The sequence below is a fragment of the Pan paniscus genome, chromosome 10 (genome assembly GCF_029289425.2).
Source record: "Pan paniscus chromosome 10, NHGRI_mPanPan1-v2.0_pri, whole genome shotgun sequence".
NCBI lineage: Eukaryota > Metazoa > Chordata > Mammalia > Primates > Hominidae > Pan > Pan paniscus.
The window spans coordinates 30,139,054-30,153,856 of NC_073259.2; the positions used below are offsets into that span (position 1 = coordinate 30,139,054).

General features: G+C 38.6%; 1 protein-coding gene across 2 annotated transcripts in view; it reads left to right on the plus strand.

The window, feature by feature from the left end:
• The window catches only part of KICS2 (KICSTOR subunit 2), a 41,002-nt gene that overhangs the window by 1,838 nt on the left and 24,361 nt on the right, over positions 1-14,803 (plus strand). For both annotated transcript variants that reach the window (XR_010108896.1, XM_003824808.6), the window contains exon 2: positions 4,560-4,845. Coding sequence is in view for 1 of the 2 variants with exons in the window: in XM_003824808.6 (XP_003824856.2) it covers positions 4,560-4,845 (286 nt within the window). In the remaining variant the exon portion in view is untranslated. The remainder of the gene's footprint in view (positions 1-4,559; positions 4,846-14,803) is intronic.

Below are 14,803 nucleotides of genomic sequence, written 5' to 3' on the forward strand. Positions count from 1 at the left end.
CCATGATTCTTTGCTTTTTTTTTTTATTAACTTATCCATGGAAATTTGATGAAAGCTGTGTACTTACTCTCCAGAAAAATATATATGTACATATAATTTTGCGTATAACCTGAGTGGGTTCAGTTGAATTTTCTAAAGTCTGTTTATTGACTCCATTTAAAAAAATCTGCTACTCTAGTTTTAAGTTGAATGAGCCAGGTTTTTACGTAAACAGAACTGGCTGCCCTGTGTGTAAGAATGTGTATATAAGATCTTCACTGTCTCTGACTTGGGTTCTGTAAAGTGGTCCTCAATGTGTAAATTGATTAGTTCTGCTTGAACCCCAGCTGGCATGGGTGAGCATGAGGGCTATGCCTTGAAACTGACCTACACAACATTTGGTGCTGTGAAACATGCCCAGGCACTGTTACGTTCCTAGGTGGGCTCCTCATTTCTGAGTAAATATTCTGAAAATGGTATATTTAATGCTTCATAACTTATTTACACGTACAGTAAACATAAGTTCCAGAATTTAAATTTTATCTTTGCACATTTTTTTTGGTACTGGAGTGTATATGATATCAGTGTGCTTACAATATGACTACACAATTATCCGGTTTACTGTCTATTTTCTTAAAAACTTGAGAAAACTTTTGTGTTGCCATTTAAAACATTCCCATGTTCTCCAACTACTTTGCTCATTAGAACATTTATATAGTTTTCTTTAGAAAGCAAAACAAAAAGTTTATGCGTGCGTTTAAAAAATTTAAAACAATTCTGAAAAGTTTTTTTAGCCTTACTGAGATATAATTGACAAATAAAACTATATATATTTAAGATGTACAACTTGATGTTTTGATGTATATGTAAATTGTGAAATAATCACCACAATCAAGCTACTTAGTATATCCATCACCTTACATAGTTATCTTCCTTCCTTCCTTCTTTCTTTCATGTGTATATTGTGAGAATACTTAAGATCTACTCTCTTAGCAAATTTCAAGTAAAAAGTGAGTCTTTTTTTACCTCTCTTATGGATGGTATTTATTTGAGGCCTTAGCAGTGAATCCTGATTAAAGAAGCAAGCAGGGCCTTTAGACAAAGGATAGACCTTGACAGGGAGCTTTCTTTTCCTGTCTTGACCCTGTTACTGAAAAACTTCGAGTAGGGCCCTTATCTTGGTTCCTTCTCTTTCCTTTAAGAGAGAATAATACCTGTTTGGGGAAGGATCAGTGATTAAAATATGCTGACTCAATGCCTGTGGAGAATTTTAGAAGGTCATACTTTTCTTCCCTTTGTTTCATTACTGGAGAGTTTCCTCAACCTTGGGTTGCTGAAATTTAGCATAGTAGAAAATGACTTAACTTGAGAACTGATGTTTAAAAAGTATTATTAGCAAGAAGTTGGAGAATAAAATGCCCAAGATGTTTTACACGTTCCTTTAATACACTTAAAATTTCATGACATGAGATAAACTTGAAATCTTGAGAAATTATGAGCATTTATAACTAGAGCCTTCTAAAAATCATTCAAAGTAATCGTATTTTTTAAATTAAAAATATTGAAAAGAGAAAGAAGTTGGATGTTTCTGATTCCTTGTTTTCCAGCATGAAGAAAGGTCAGTCCCCACTGGATATTCCAAACCAAGATAGTGAACAGATAGGATTGGGTTCCTGAGAGCTTTGAGAAAAGAGAACTGTTTGAAAGAAATGTGTTGATGGTCTATCTCTTCCTTAGAGTAGTTTCACTTTACTTGGTTTCACATGCTGGTGATTAGCGTTTATCGATAAGCTTTTAAAGGTATTCTTTGTATTTATGTAGTGTTTCCGTTCCCCCAGATAGGGGTAATCTGATGAAGTTAGGTATCCTTTTTTTTTTTTTTCTCCCATAAGTCCTAGAGACAGATGATATCCCTTTTTCAATGCGAAGTTAAAATTTTCACCAAGGCCACCCCGTTTAATAGTACCAGATAGCTATTCTTTTTGTAGTACTTGAAGCTCCCAATTCACCACAGTTTCAGAAGCTCAATTATGTATTATTATTAGGAGTTTTAAAAAATGTATCAGTTATAAACAGAAGGGAAAGGAATTAGTATTATAGAATATATTCTTTGTTCCAGGCACATTACACACCAAATGTTATTTCATTTGTTTTTTTTAGCTCTATCACCAGTTTTATGTTAAAAATGACAGCTAAAGCTCAAAGTGGTTCAGTAGTTTGCACATCAACATAGCCTGTAATTGTGGGAGCTGGGGTTTGAAACCAAGTCTTTCAGACCTCCACAGCTTTTAGGTTTTATATGATACTCTTATTACCCTCCTAAGCCGAGAGGTTTTATCCTAGATGTGGGCACAGAGGTCTATTTATGTTGTACCCTTCACTCTACAAAATCAGCAGAGCTAAACTGAATATGGGCATGGGAGGAAGGCAAACCCTGTAGGGAACAGTTCCGTATGAGATATTGGTGTCACATCTGGTCCACCTGTACCCATATGGACTTTAATTGTATTAGTTGGAGAAATGATGTGCCAGCTACTCAATCTGTTTGGAACAAGCTTGTCCAACCTGTGGCCTGCGGGCCACATGCAGTCCAGGATGGCTTTGAATGCGGCCCAACACAAATTCATAAACTAACTTTCTTTCTTTCTCTTTCTTTCTTTCTTCCTTCCTTTCTTCTTTTCTTTTCTTTCCTTTGCTTTCCTTTCCTTTCTTTTCTTTTCTTTCCTTTCCTTTTCTTCCTTCCTTCCTTCTTTCTTTTCTTTTCTTCTTTTCTTTTCTTTTGATGGAGTCTTGCTCTGTTGCCCAGGCTGGAGTGCAGTGGCACGATTTCGGCTCGCTGCAGCCTCTGCCTCCCTGGTTCAAGCGATTCTCCTACCTCAGCCTCCCGAGTAGCTGGGATTACAGGCACCCACCACCACGCCTGGCTAATTGTTTTGTATTTTTAGTGCAGACGGGGTTTCACCATGTTGGCCCGGCTGGTGTCGAACTCCTGACCTCAGGTGATCCTCCCGCCTCAGCCTCCCAAAGTGCTGGGATTACAAGCATGAGCCACCATGTCTGGCTAAACTTTCTTAAACAATATGAGATTTTTTGTGCGTTTTTTTTTTTTTCCTCATCAGCTATGGTTAGTGTTAGCATATTTTATATGTGCCCCAAGACAATTCTTCTTCTTCTAATGTGGCCCAGGGAAGCCAAAAGATTGAACACCCCTGGTTTAGACAGTATATTGGAAAAACACTTTTCAAAGTATCAGTAGTTTGTCTGGGGTGTCAGAAATAAGTAGGGTAACCAACTGTTCAAAATTTGCCCAGGCCTGAGGGATTTCTAGGATGTGGGACTTTGTTTTAAAACCTTATAAAGATTTCCTGAGAAGCTAGACTTCTAGTGCTAAAACCTGGGAAGTCCTGGGTAAACTAGGACAAGTTGGTTACTTAGTAGTAAGGGAAGGAAGATTCATTTCTTGAAACATAAACCGAGCAATGAATTAAAATCAATATTGTAAAATGGTTCATTTATTAAGAGGATATTTTACAAATGCCTTGATACATTTTTATTCCTAATTACAGGTATATGTTTAGAATAGTAAATTCATTGAAGAGAAAATTTAAACTCTTGTCCATCTCTGAGTTTTTTTATATATTCCTAGAAATCACTGTTTTAAACCTGCCCTGTTTCTTTTTTTCTTTTCATTTTCCTAATATCTTGCCTCTGGCCCTTTGGTGGGTGCAGAATTGCTTAAGGGAACATCCATGAAGCTGGCTCTATAATTAGAAATATAATTGGTCATGTGTACATACAGAAGTGAGTAAATGATATCTGTGCTATTTGATCCTTTTTGGCTATATAAAGGTGTTTTTGGTTTTATTTTTTGCTGATTTCCTTTGGAATCCCCTGGTTACAGCAGCAGTTATTTATAATTGGTTCCTGGTCTTAATAATTCACAATGTGGTGCTTATGATTTATAACATACAGTGTCAATCTTGTCAAGAGTGCTAAGATTTTCTTTATTCTCCTGGGATCCCAGTAGTCTGTTTTCTTGCATAGAGGGAATATATGTGTATGTATTCAATTTTCTGGTATGATCTAAAAGATTAGATTCAAAGGAAAATACAACTCTAAAGCAGAAACAAAAAATCATGACACAGCAGGAATAAAAATAGTGTTTCATAATTTGTGTGCTCTTTTGCTTTGAATACATCTATGTGAAAGGTAGGCTTTTTAGTTCCAGTTGGTGTTATTTGCTAGGTTAATTATGCTCTGAAGTAAATCTGAATCCTCATTAAATCGGGGTGGGTGAGAATTGGTACATGGGTAAGCAAATTGTACACAGGTCCATTGCTACAGTAATGAATTCTATCAGGTATTCATTTAGCTTATTCCTTAGGGAAATTATGAATCATAAAGTATTTATGATAATCATAAAGTATTTATATCTCAATCATAGGAGACAGAGAATATGGTAGATGAAAACTTACTGAGCTCAATGGGTTTGGATTCTTTGCTTTTGCATGTTGGTAGGTGTTTGGTACTTACGGTTTCTCCTTCTTACTTGTCATGTGCTTATGTTGTTTGCCTACTAGGGGGCCAGTCTTTCTTCAGCAGGAAGGATTCCATCCGCACCATCTATACTTCATTGCATAATGAGCTGAAGAAGGTGGTGACTGGCCGTGGTGCCCTGGGTGGGACTGCTCCTCACGTGGAAGAACTCCTTTCCCACCTGTCAGAGCAGCTCTGCTTCTTTGTTCAGGCTCGGATGGAGATAGCAGACTTCTATGAGAAGATGTACACCCTCAGCACACAGAAGTTCATCAATGCTGAAGAGCTCGTTGGCCTTTTGGATGCCATCATGAAAAAATACAGCTCCAGGTCAGTGTGGGGAGGAGGGAGGGAGAAAACGTGGCTGTCCTATCAATCCCACACAAGCTCAGAGTTTTTCTCCACACTCTTATGAAAATCTGTGATGAAATAACTGTGAAATAAATAACTGGATTACATTTTATACATATTCATTAATCAACAGGTATACATTAGGCACCTTCATTGGTCTTATTAACACCACACGGCTGCTAAGCAATAGCAAAAGACCGAGAATGAAGTAATCGTCAAACTTGTATTATAACCGATTTTGCTGCTTAGGAAAGAGTTCACACAACAAGAGAATTGTATATAAAATAATAGGAATTTCTTTTTTCTGGAAACCAAATTGTAACATAGTAAAATAATATGAAAATACGTATTATTGTATTTTCTGTTGCCCAGGCTGGAGTGCAGTAGCATGATCTCAGCTCACTGCAACCTCCACCTCCTGGGTTCAAGCAATTCTCCTGCCTCAGCCTCCTGAGTAGCTGGGATTATAGGTACACGCCACCACACCCAGCTAATTTTTGTATTTTTTTTTTTTAGTAGAGACGGGGTCTCACCATATTGGCCAGGCTGGTCTTGAACTCCTGACCTCAAGTGATCCACCCGTCTTCACCTCCCAAAGTGCTGGGATTACAGGCCTGAGCCAATGCACCTGGCTGAAAATAATGTGAATTTTTAACAAATTATTATTCAAATAAATATTGTCCCTTTTAAAGTAATCAGTGATTTATCTGCTTGTTCCTTTGAACAAGCCATTCTTTAACATGTGTTGGAAACTCCTTTGTAATTGCTCCATACAGTTTAGGTTTCATTTTAAGTATTCTTAGTGGAGAAGGGCATCCACTAAGTGCCTGTAATCTCCTGGGTTCAAGTGATTTTCCTGCCTCAGCCTCCTGCGTAGCTGAGATTACAGGCACATGCCACTATGCCTGGCTAATTTTTTTTGTATTTTTAGTAGAGATGGGGTTTCACCATGTTGGTCAGGCTGGTCTCGAACTCCTGACCTTGTGATCTGCCTGTCTTGGCCTCCCAAAGTGCTGGGATTACAGGTATGAGCCACCATGCCCAGCCGAGTTGAGCTTTTAACGGCAGGTAGGATTTCGAAAGCAACTGTAGGAAAGAAGACGGCAGGTGTTTTGAGATGAGAGGATATTTCAGAATACAAAAAGGCTTCAGGGTTTTGGTACTTGCAATTCTTTCTCTCTTATAAGTTCTTACTGTAGTTATCTTCTCATCTTTAAGTCTTGGTTCAAACAGAGAAGGCTTCTGTCACTATCCTACCAAAACTATTCTGCTTTTAGTCACTATCTTATTCTCCTGATTTATTGCCATCTGAAGTTACTGTTGTTTGTTTAGGGTGTTTTTTCTTTCCTTTTCTCAAAAACTAGAATGTGAGCTCCATCACAGCTGCTGTGCCTTTAGCACCTGGAACAGAACCTAGCACATAGTAGATGCTGAATAGATGTTTGCTGAATAAATGAGTGAATAGTTGTGTTCCAGGTTGAAAATTTGTACTTAATTTGGTAAGCAGTGGGGAACCATGAAAAGTTTTGAACCAGGAGTATCATGTTCTCATCTTAGACTAATTACTGTGGCACTGTGTGTGCAATGGGATGGTGAAGGGAGAGGTTACAGGAGAAAAGGTTAGTTTAGCAGGCTATGATGGTAGCCTAATAGGCAGAAGGAGGGCCTCATGGTTGCAAGACAGTGGGAAAGGAGATGCTGACAAGAAGTCTATAAGTCTTGTCAACAGGATGGTGGGAATAATGAGAGGTTGCTGTCAAAGATGATACTTAGGTTTTGCCCCTCCAATGATAATATTGTTTACAGAATTGAAAAGAAAAGAGGGACTGAAGAGGAACTGGTTTAGAAGGAAGGTAGTAAGCTAAAATTGGGGCAAGTTGAGTGTGAGTTGCTAGCAGATTTTCGAGTAAAGATTTAGCAGGCATTTGGAAATGGGGGTCTAGAGTTGAGACGAAAGGCCAGAAATAAAACAACTTGGAAGTAGACTCATACAGTTTTATGGTTTAAAAACTAAAATGTCATTGTTCTTTAATAAAACAGCAATTGATTTTTCACCTTGTAGGAAAAGGGGGGGAGGGTGGAAATATTTATATATACCTATTCTGAAGGAAATTAGCATGTATTGAGCAACTACTGTGTGCCAGACACTATGCAAGACCCTCTTTTCAGTTACCTGGTTTGAAGTACAGGTATAAATAGTGCACCTTTTATAGAGTCCCAGAGAAGTGGAACACTTTGCTTAGAGTCATACAGCTTAGCTCTGTGACTTCAGAGCCCATATTCTTTTGTGTATGCATCATTGCTTGTTATTAAAAATTGAGATGTTTTTTATCTAGTCCAAATAAATAATTTCTCTTTGCTGATCATTTTGTAAGTCAATAAATTAGTTCTTCAGAAGACCTAGGAAGCATTTACTACATTCTCTTGCTAGGAATACGAGTTGTGTGCTACCTACAACCACGTACATACATAGTCTTTCTGAGCATAAGATGGTTGGGTAAAAATTATTATGTTACTATTCTTTCTTTCTTTTTCTTTTCTTTTTTTTTTGAGTTTGTCTCGCTCTGTTGCCCAGGCGGGAGTGCAGTGACATGATCTCAGCAAACTGCAACCTCCACCTCCAGGGCTCAGCGACCTTCCCACCCCAGCCCACCAAGCAGCTGTGACCACAGGTGTGCACCACTATGCCTGGCTAATTTTTTGCATTTTTGGTAGAGACAGGGTTTCTCCATGTTGCCCAGGCTGGTCTCAAACTCCTGAGCTGAAGCAATCCACCCACCTCGGCCTCCCAAAGTGCTGGGATTACAGGAGTGAGCTACTGTGTCCAGCCTATTCTTTCTTTTTCCTCTAATTTTTTATTTTGAAATTTTTAATGCTATAAAAAATTGCAAGTATAGTATAATGAACATAGTTACCATATGATCAGCAATTCTACTCCTAGGTATATATCCAAGAAAAATGAAAACATATGTCCACACGTAAAACCATTGACATGAATGTTCATAGCAGCATTACTTATGATAGCCAAAGGGCAGAAGCAACCCAAATGTCCATTGACCAATGGATGAATGGATAAATAAATGTGGTATATCCATATGATGGAATATTATTCAGCAATAAAAAGGAATGAAGTGCTGGCACATGCAACAACATGGATGAACCTTGAGAACATTATGCTAAGTGAAAGAAGCTAGTCTTTCATAAAAGACCACATGGAAATTACATAATTTCCATTATGCGAAATACCCAGAACAGGCAAAGTCATAGACACAGCAAGTAGATTACAAATTCATAGTCACAGAAAATGGTTGCCAGGAGTTGGAGGGGAAGGAGGAGTGATTGCTAATGGGCACAGGGTTGCTTTTTTGGAGACCGTGAGACTTTTCTAAAATTGATCGTGGTGATGGTTGCGCAATTCTGCAAATATATTAAAACCATTGAATTGTACACTTTAAAAGGTTGGTACATGAAATAATTAACAGTAAAGCCGTTACTAAAAAAAAAATGACTGTACAATGAACATATAACTGTCCTTCACCTTTGTTCACAAATTGTTAACATTTTGCCACATTTGCCTTATCTCTCTCTGTATATGATTGTACTTCCCTGAGTTATTTGGAAGTAAAATGCAATCATCGTGACACTTTCCTCCTACATACTCAGATTTTGTCTTCTAAGAACCATACATAATCATAACACAGTTTTGAATGAAAAAAACAGTTTTTACATTCAGGAAATCTAACACTGATTTTCTGCCGTTGTATAATACATAGTCCATGTTCAGATTTCCCCAGTTGTCTCCAAAATGTTCTTTATAGTTGCTTGTTATTTTTTATTGTCAAAGCTCATAGATTTTTGTGACATATTCTAAATTTTCTTTTTTTTAAATTGTATATATAATATGTTCACATGGGTCAACATTTATAAAGTGTAACACAGTGGAAAGTCTTCTTCCTTCCTCTTAGCCACTTAGTTCCCATCTTTAAGAGGCAACTAAAGTTAGCAGGTTTTTTTTTTCTTTAAGACGGAGTCTTGCCGTGTTGCCCAGGCTGGAGTGCAGTGGCGTGATCTTGGCTCACCGCAACTTCCGCCTCTGGGGTTCAAGTGATTCTCCTGCCTCAGCCTCCCAATTAGCTGAAATTACAGGCATGCGCCACCACGCCTGGCTAATTTTTTTTGTATCTTTAGTAGAAATGGGGTTTCACCATGTTGGTCAGGCTGGTCTTGAACTCCTGACCTCAAATGATCCCCCCACCTCAGCCTTCCAAAGTGCTAGGATTGGTGTGAGCCACTGCGCCCGGCCTAAAGTTAGCAAGTTCTTGCTGTCATTCCTGAGAAATAGGCTATGCATATAAATATATGCTTACTTTTTTAAACATTTAAAAATTTTATATTTTTGGAAGTATTCTTTTATTTCTTCCTCCAATCTGATTAATATGTTTTCTTTTAATAACATAGTTTTTTGAAACCCCAAAACTGAAGTACAGTTAAGGATATGATTCCTAAGGGGAAGAGATCTCATGTAGTAATTCCCAAACACTAATGTAAAAGTGGTTTGCTGAACTCTTCGGGAAGCTTAAGAAAAATACCCATCCCTGAGCCCTTCCTCCTCTTCCCTAAGAGGGTAAAATTTAGTGTGCCCAGAAACCTCTGTTTTCAAAATTCCCTGTGATAATGATACGTGGTCTGCACCCAAAAAAATTGGGTAACTAAGAGAAAGATGTCAGCTCCAGGATAGAATAGGTACTGAACCTTACTGATGTGTGTGTGCATACACGTGTGTGTGTGTGTGTCTCCTGGGACTGATTAGTATTAATTGTTTTCATTTTATTAGATTTGTGCCCTATCATCTTTATTTATTTCGAGATGAGGTCTTGTTCTGTCACCCAGGCTAGAGTTCAGTGGCGCTCTCTCGGCTCACTGCAGCCTCAACTGCCTGGGCTGAAGTGATCCTTCCACCTCAGTCTGCCAAGTGGCTAGGACTACGGGAGCATGCCACCATCCCTGGATAATTATTTTATTTTTTTGCAGAGACAGGGTCTCACTATATTGCCCAGGCTTATCTTGAACTCCTGCGTCCAAGCCATCCTCCTGCCTTGGCCTTCCAAAGTGCTGGGATTACAGGTGCCCAAAGTGCTGGGATTACAGGTGCCCAAAGTGCTGGGATTACAGGTGTAAGCCACACACCCAGGCCCTATCATCTTTAAACCTTCTTTGAAACACCCCACTTCCCAGAGCCTTAGGAGTTTCTCCCTTTCCCTGCGGATTTAATTTTCAAAGTTCTTAGGGCAGTTCTTAGTTGAAACCCTCATCCTCTGAGTGGATATTGATGGAGTTGGATGGAACTGGATTACAGTATGGACAAGAGATGTCTTTTTTCATCTACAATTTCCATCTTCCACCCATGCTGCCTTTCTCTAATTAATAGGGAATGACTGATCACAGACACATCCTAGCCTGAAAATGATCTAAATTAGAGGCTTTGGGTTAATTTGAACAACATAAATTCTTTAAGGAATTCTGAAAAGTTGAACTTCTGTATAATGATTTTCTTTGGGAAGTGGGATTCCTTTATGTATCAACTAACATGATTTTGCCCTTTGCTAGGTTAATGTGCTTTTTTCTGTAGACTTTTTGATCTGGCATCTGTGCTACACCAAACATTTCTCCTTTATGGTTTCAGTGTTCTAGATAAATAATTCATATTTTGGTATTCTGTTGTATTGAAAAAGTTAATCCTCTTCCCAAAGGATCCATTTATCTTTCAGGGAATGTCCCAGTGTAGCTGATCCATGTCAGAACTCTTATAACAAATTTTGTGACTAGTACTATGTTTCAAATGCTGAAATACCTTTGTATTAAAAAATTAATGAGTGTGATGAATAGCATGGAATCTAAACCTCTGGCCTTGATTTCACATGTAGGTCCTATGTGAGTTATTGCAATGTCTAGTCTGCTTTCACAGATGAATGGAAAGTGTATTTTGGTTTTCTTCTTCTGGAAGCCAGTTGTGTTCACAGTAGAATGGTGTTAAAAAAGGCTTCCTTTTTGGTAAATTTATAACTTTTTTTATTTTTGAGATGGAGTTTTTGCTTTTGTTGCTCAGGTTGGAGTGCAGTGGCGCAATCTCGGCTCACTGCAACCTCCGCCTCCTGGGTTCAGGCGATTCTCCTGCCTTAGCCTCCAAAGTAGCTGGAATTACAGGTGCCTGCCACCATGCCCAGCTAATTTTTGTAGTTTTAGTAGAGATCAGGTTTTACCATGTTGGCCAGGCTGGTCTTGAACCCCTGACCTCAGGTGATCAACCCCGCTTAGCATCCCAAAGTGCTGGGATTATAGGTGTGAGCCACTGCGCCTGGCCAGTTTATAACATTATTAAGCATATATAAGTTCTTGTTTAGGAATCACAGTCATTTGTGATTCTGCATTTTAAATTGAATTATTAACAAATTGAACTATATTAATAATATAATTATTATATAAGTTTAATTGTGTGCCATTTAACGGAAGAAACATGAACTTAGCTTGTATAGGGTCACAGTATCTGCTATTCCTTGAGTACTTTTGAGGAGCAATAGAACTTGGGTTTTTGTTTTTGTTTTCCAAAGAAGCACCAGTGGAACATTTTCTGATTCTGCAGAATTTTTTACACACTTATTTATTGTTTTGTGGGTATAAAAGAAAATTCTGGCTAATTTTTCTGTTTCATGGTTAAAACAAATTTGCAAGATAGATTGTAAATGCACATTAATATTTACTCTCCTAAATCAAAACTATAATATTAAGAAATAATACTTTTAAAGAAAGAAGAAAGCCATCACTTAGGCATTCTAGACCATTAAAAAAATCTCTACGGTATGGCAATAATAAACCATTCCATGATTTTAATTGTTAAATAATAATTTTATAGCTAGAATTTAAATAACATTAAAAAATTGATGTACATATATTTGTTTGCATTTTAGGAAGCACACTTTCTTGATCTGACTGCTTTAATTCACAAATTTCTCACGAAAGGCAGAACTACAATTTATTTAGCCCTTATGCCCACTTTTCGTCAAAAAAAGATTTTTGATGATAAGGCTGTTAATAAGACATTTTGTTAGTTGCATGTGTATAGTTAACAAGGTTAATTATTGCTCAATGAAAATTTCACAAGCAAAACTAGTAGTAGTGCAATTTCTGTGGAATGCACTCTCCTAGTCATTTGACATGCTTAGATTTTAATAGTGAAGACTTAAGCAAGGTCTTCCATGATAGTGCCCCAGCCTATCTTTTCAAATTCATCTGCTACCTCCCATCAAATGCTTTACATTGCAGCTAAATTCTTAGTACAAAGAAAGAAACTTAAAAGGGCCAGGCGCAGTGTCTAATGCGTGTAATCCCAGCACTTTGGGAGGCCAAGGCGGGCGGATCACTTGAGGTCAGGAGTTTGAGACCAGCCTGGCCAACATGGCGAAACTCCATCTCTACTAAAAATACAAAAATCGACAGCTGTGGTGGTGTGTGCCCGTAATCCCAGGTACTTGGGAGGCTGAGGAAGGAGTATCACCTGAACCCGGGAGGTGGAGGCTGCATTGAGCTGAGATCGCACCACTGCACTCCAGCCTAGGCAACAGAGTGAGAGAGAGAGAATAGAAGAGAAATCATTGAGGATTTTAAGCAGAAGTCCAATCATTGAGGATTTTAAGCAGAAGTCCAAAAACAGCCCCATAGTCTAATACTCAATATGTTCCTCATAAGGATTTGCCATTTCCTACCTCTCTGCTTAGGCTCCTGTTGTTTTTATGCTCAGAATGTCCTTTTGTTGTTCTATCATGTATCAGTTTGCTATTGCCACAATAAGTCTGTATAACAGACTTCCAAATTTACACTTGTGTGTTTGCAGGCCTACTAGGATTGGCTGACCTGAGCAGGGTTCAGGCGGGTAGCTCTGCTTAACACTGTCTCACTGAGGTTGACTTTTTACTGTGAGCTTTGGGCTTAGGTCTGCTCCACATGTGTTCATTCTGAGCCCAAGGTTGGAGGGGAAGTAGCTACCCAGTAGCAATGTCCAAAGTGCAAAAGTATGACCTAGCTAAGCTCATTTTAAGCCTTTGTTTGCAGCCAATCTGTTAGCATCTCTTTGGCCGAAGCAAGTTACTTGGCCCAGTCCATATTCCATGGGTAGGAAAGGAGCTGCAAAGTTACAAAACAAAGGGTGAGGAATCATGAAAGGGAGAAGACTGGGGCTGGAAAATCAAGCCCCCATCTTCATATAGTAAAATCCTGCCTACTCTTTCCCCCTGCTTTTTTATTTTGTTAAAAAAAAATACATAATATCAAATTTGCCGTCTCTTTTTTTTTTTTTTTTTGAGACAAGTTGGCTCTATCACCTTGGCTAGAATGCAGTGGCCTGATCCCAGCTCACTGCAACCTCCACCTCCTGGGCTCAAGCAATTCTCCTGCCTCAGCCTCCCGAGTAGCTGGGACTACAGGTGCATATCACCACACCTAGCTAATTTTTGTATTTTTGTAGAGATGGGGTTTTGCCGTGTTGCCCAGGCTGGTCTTGAACGCGTGAGCTCAAGGGACCCACCCATCTCAGCCTCCCAAAGTGCTGGGATTACAGGCATAGCCACCGCCCCCAGCAAATTTACCATTTTAACTTTTTTTATGTATCCAGTTCAGTAGTGTTAAGTATATTCACAGTCTTTTGTAGTAGATCTTTAGAATATTTTCATCTCGCCTCACTGAAACCCTGTACTCATTGAGCAACATTTTCCCCCCTCCCAGCCCTGGGCAACCACTGTTCTGTTTTCTGTTTCCATGAGTTTGACTACTCTGGATACCACATATAAGTAGAATCATACAGTATTTGTCTTTTTGTGACTGGCTTATTTCAGTTACCATAATGTCCTTGAGATTCACCCATGTTGTAGCATGTGACAGGATTTCCTTCTTTTTAAGGCTGAACAATATTCCATTTGTATGTATGTACCACATTTTCTTTATCCATTCATTTGTCAATGGGCATTGGAGTTGTTTCCACCTCTCAGCTATTTTAAGCATCATGGCTCAATTCAAATGCCATCTCCTCTATGGCTTCCACAATCTTTTGACCAAAAGGAATTGTTCCTTCCTCTGAAATGTTATTTTATTCATAATAAATGTATTAGTTTCTACTTTGTATTCATTATAAATACCTCCTTTTGCCATGGAAGGTCCAGTGGGGCAAATCTCTGGGCAATTTTTTATATCTTCAATGTATTGGTGTTTAAGAATTAGTAAACAAGTTGTTTTAAATGAAAAGATGTTACAGATTTTGTTTTGTCACGGTAAAATATACATAACATAAAATTTATCATTTTGGGTGCAGCAAACCACTGTGGTACACATATGCCTATGTACCAAAGCTGCACGTTCTGCACATGTGAAAAAAAAAATTTATCATTTTGGCCCGGCATGGTGGCTCACACCTGTAATTCCAGAACTTTGGGAGGCTAAAGCAAGAGGATTGCTTGAGGCTAGGAGTTCAAGACCACCCTGGGAAACATAGCAAGACCCTGTCTCTACAAAAAAATTTAAAAATTAGCTGGGTGTTGTGGTGTGTGCCCGTAGTCCCAGCTGCTAAGTGGGCTGAGGTGGAAGGATCCCTTGAACCTGGAAGGTTCAGGCTGCATTGAGCTGTTCAGAGACCCTGCCTATAAATAGATAAATAAATAAACAAATAAGGACATATACCTTTTGGAAAGAACTCCGTGGTGCAAATTTGCAAAGGAGAAAGGCAGTGTTTCTAAAGTGGAGTTTTGTGTTGCATTAGAATATTACACAAATCTATTCATTTTATATTTTCCTCTATTCTATGGAGCGAACCTGCCTTCCTTCCTTCCTTCCTTCCCTTTTTCCTTCCTTCCTTCCCTTTTTCTTTCCTTCCCTTTTCCCTGCCTCCCTCCCT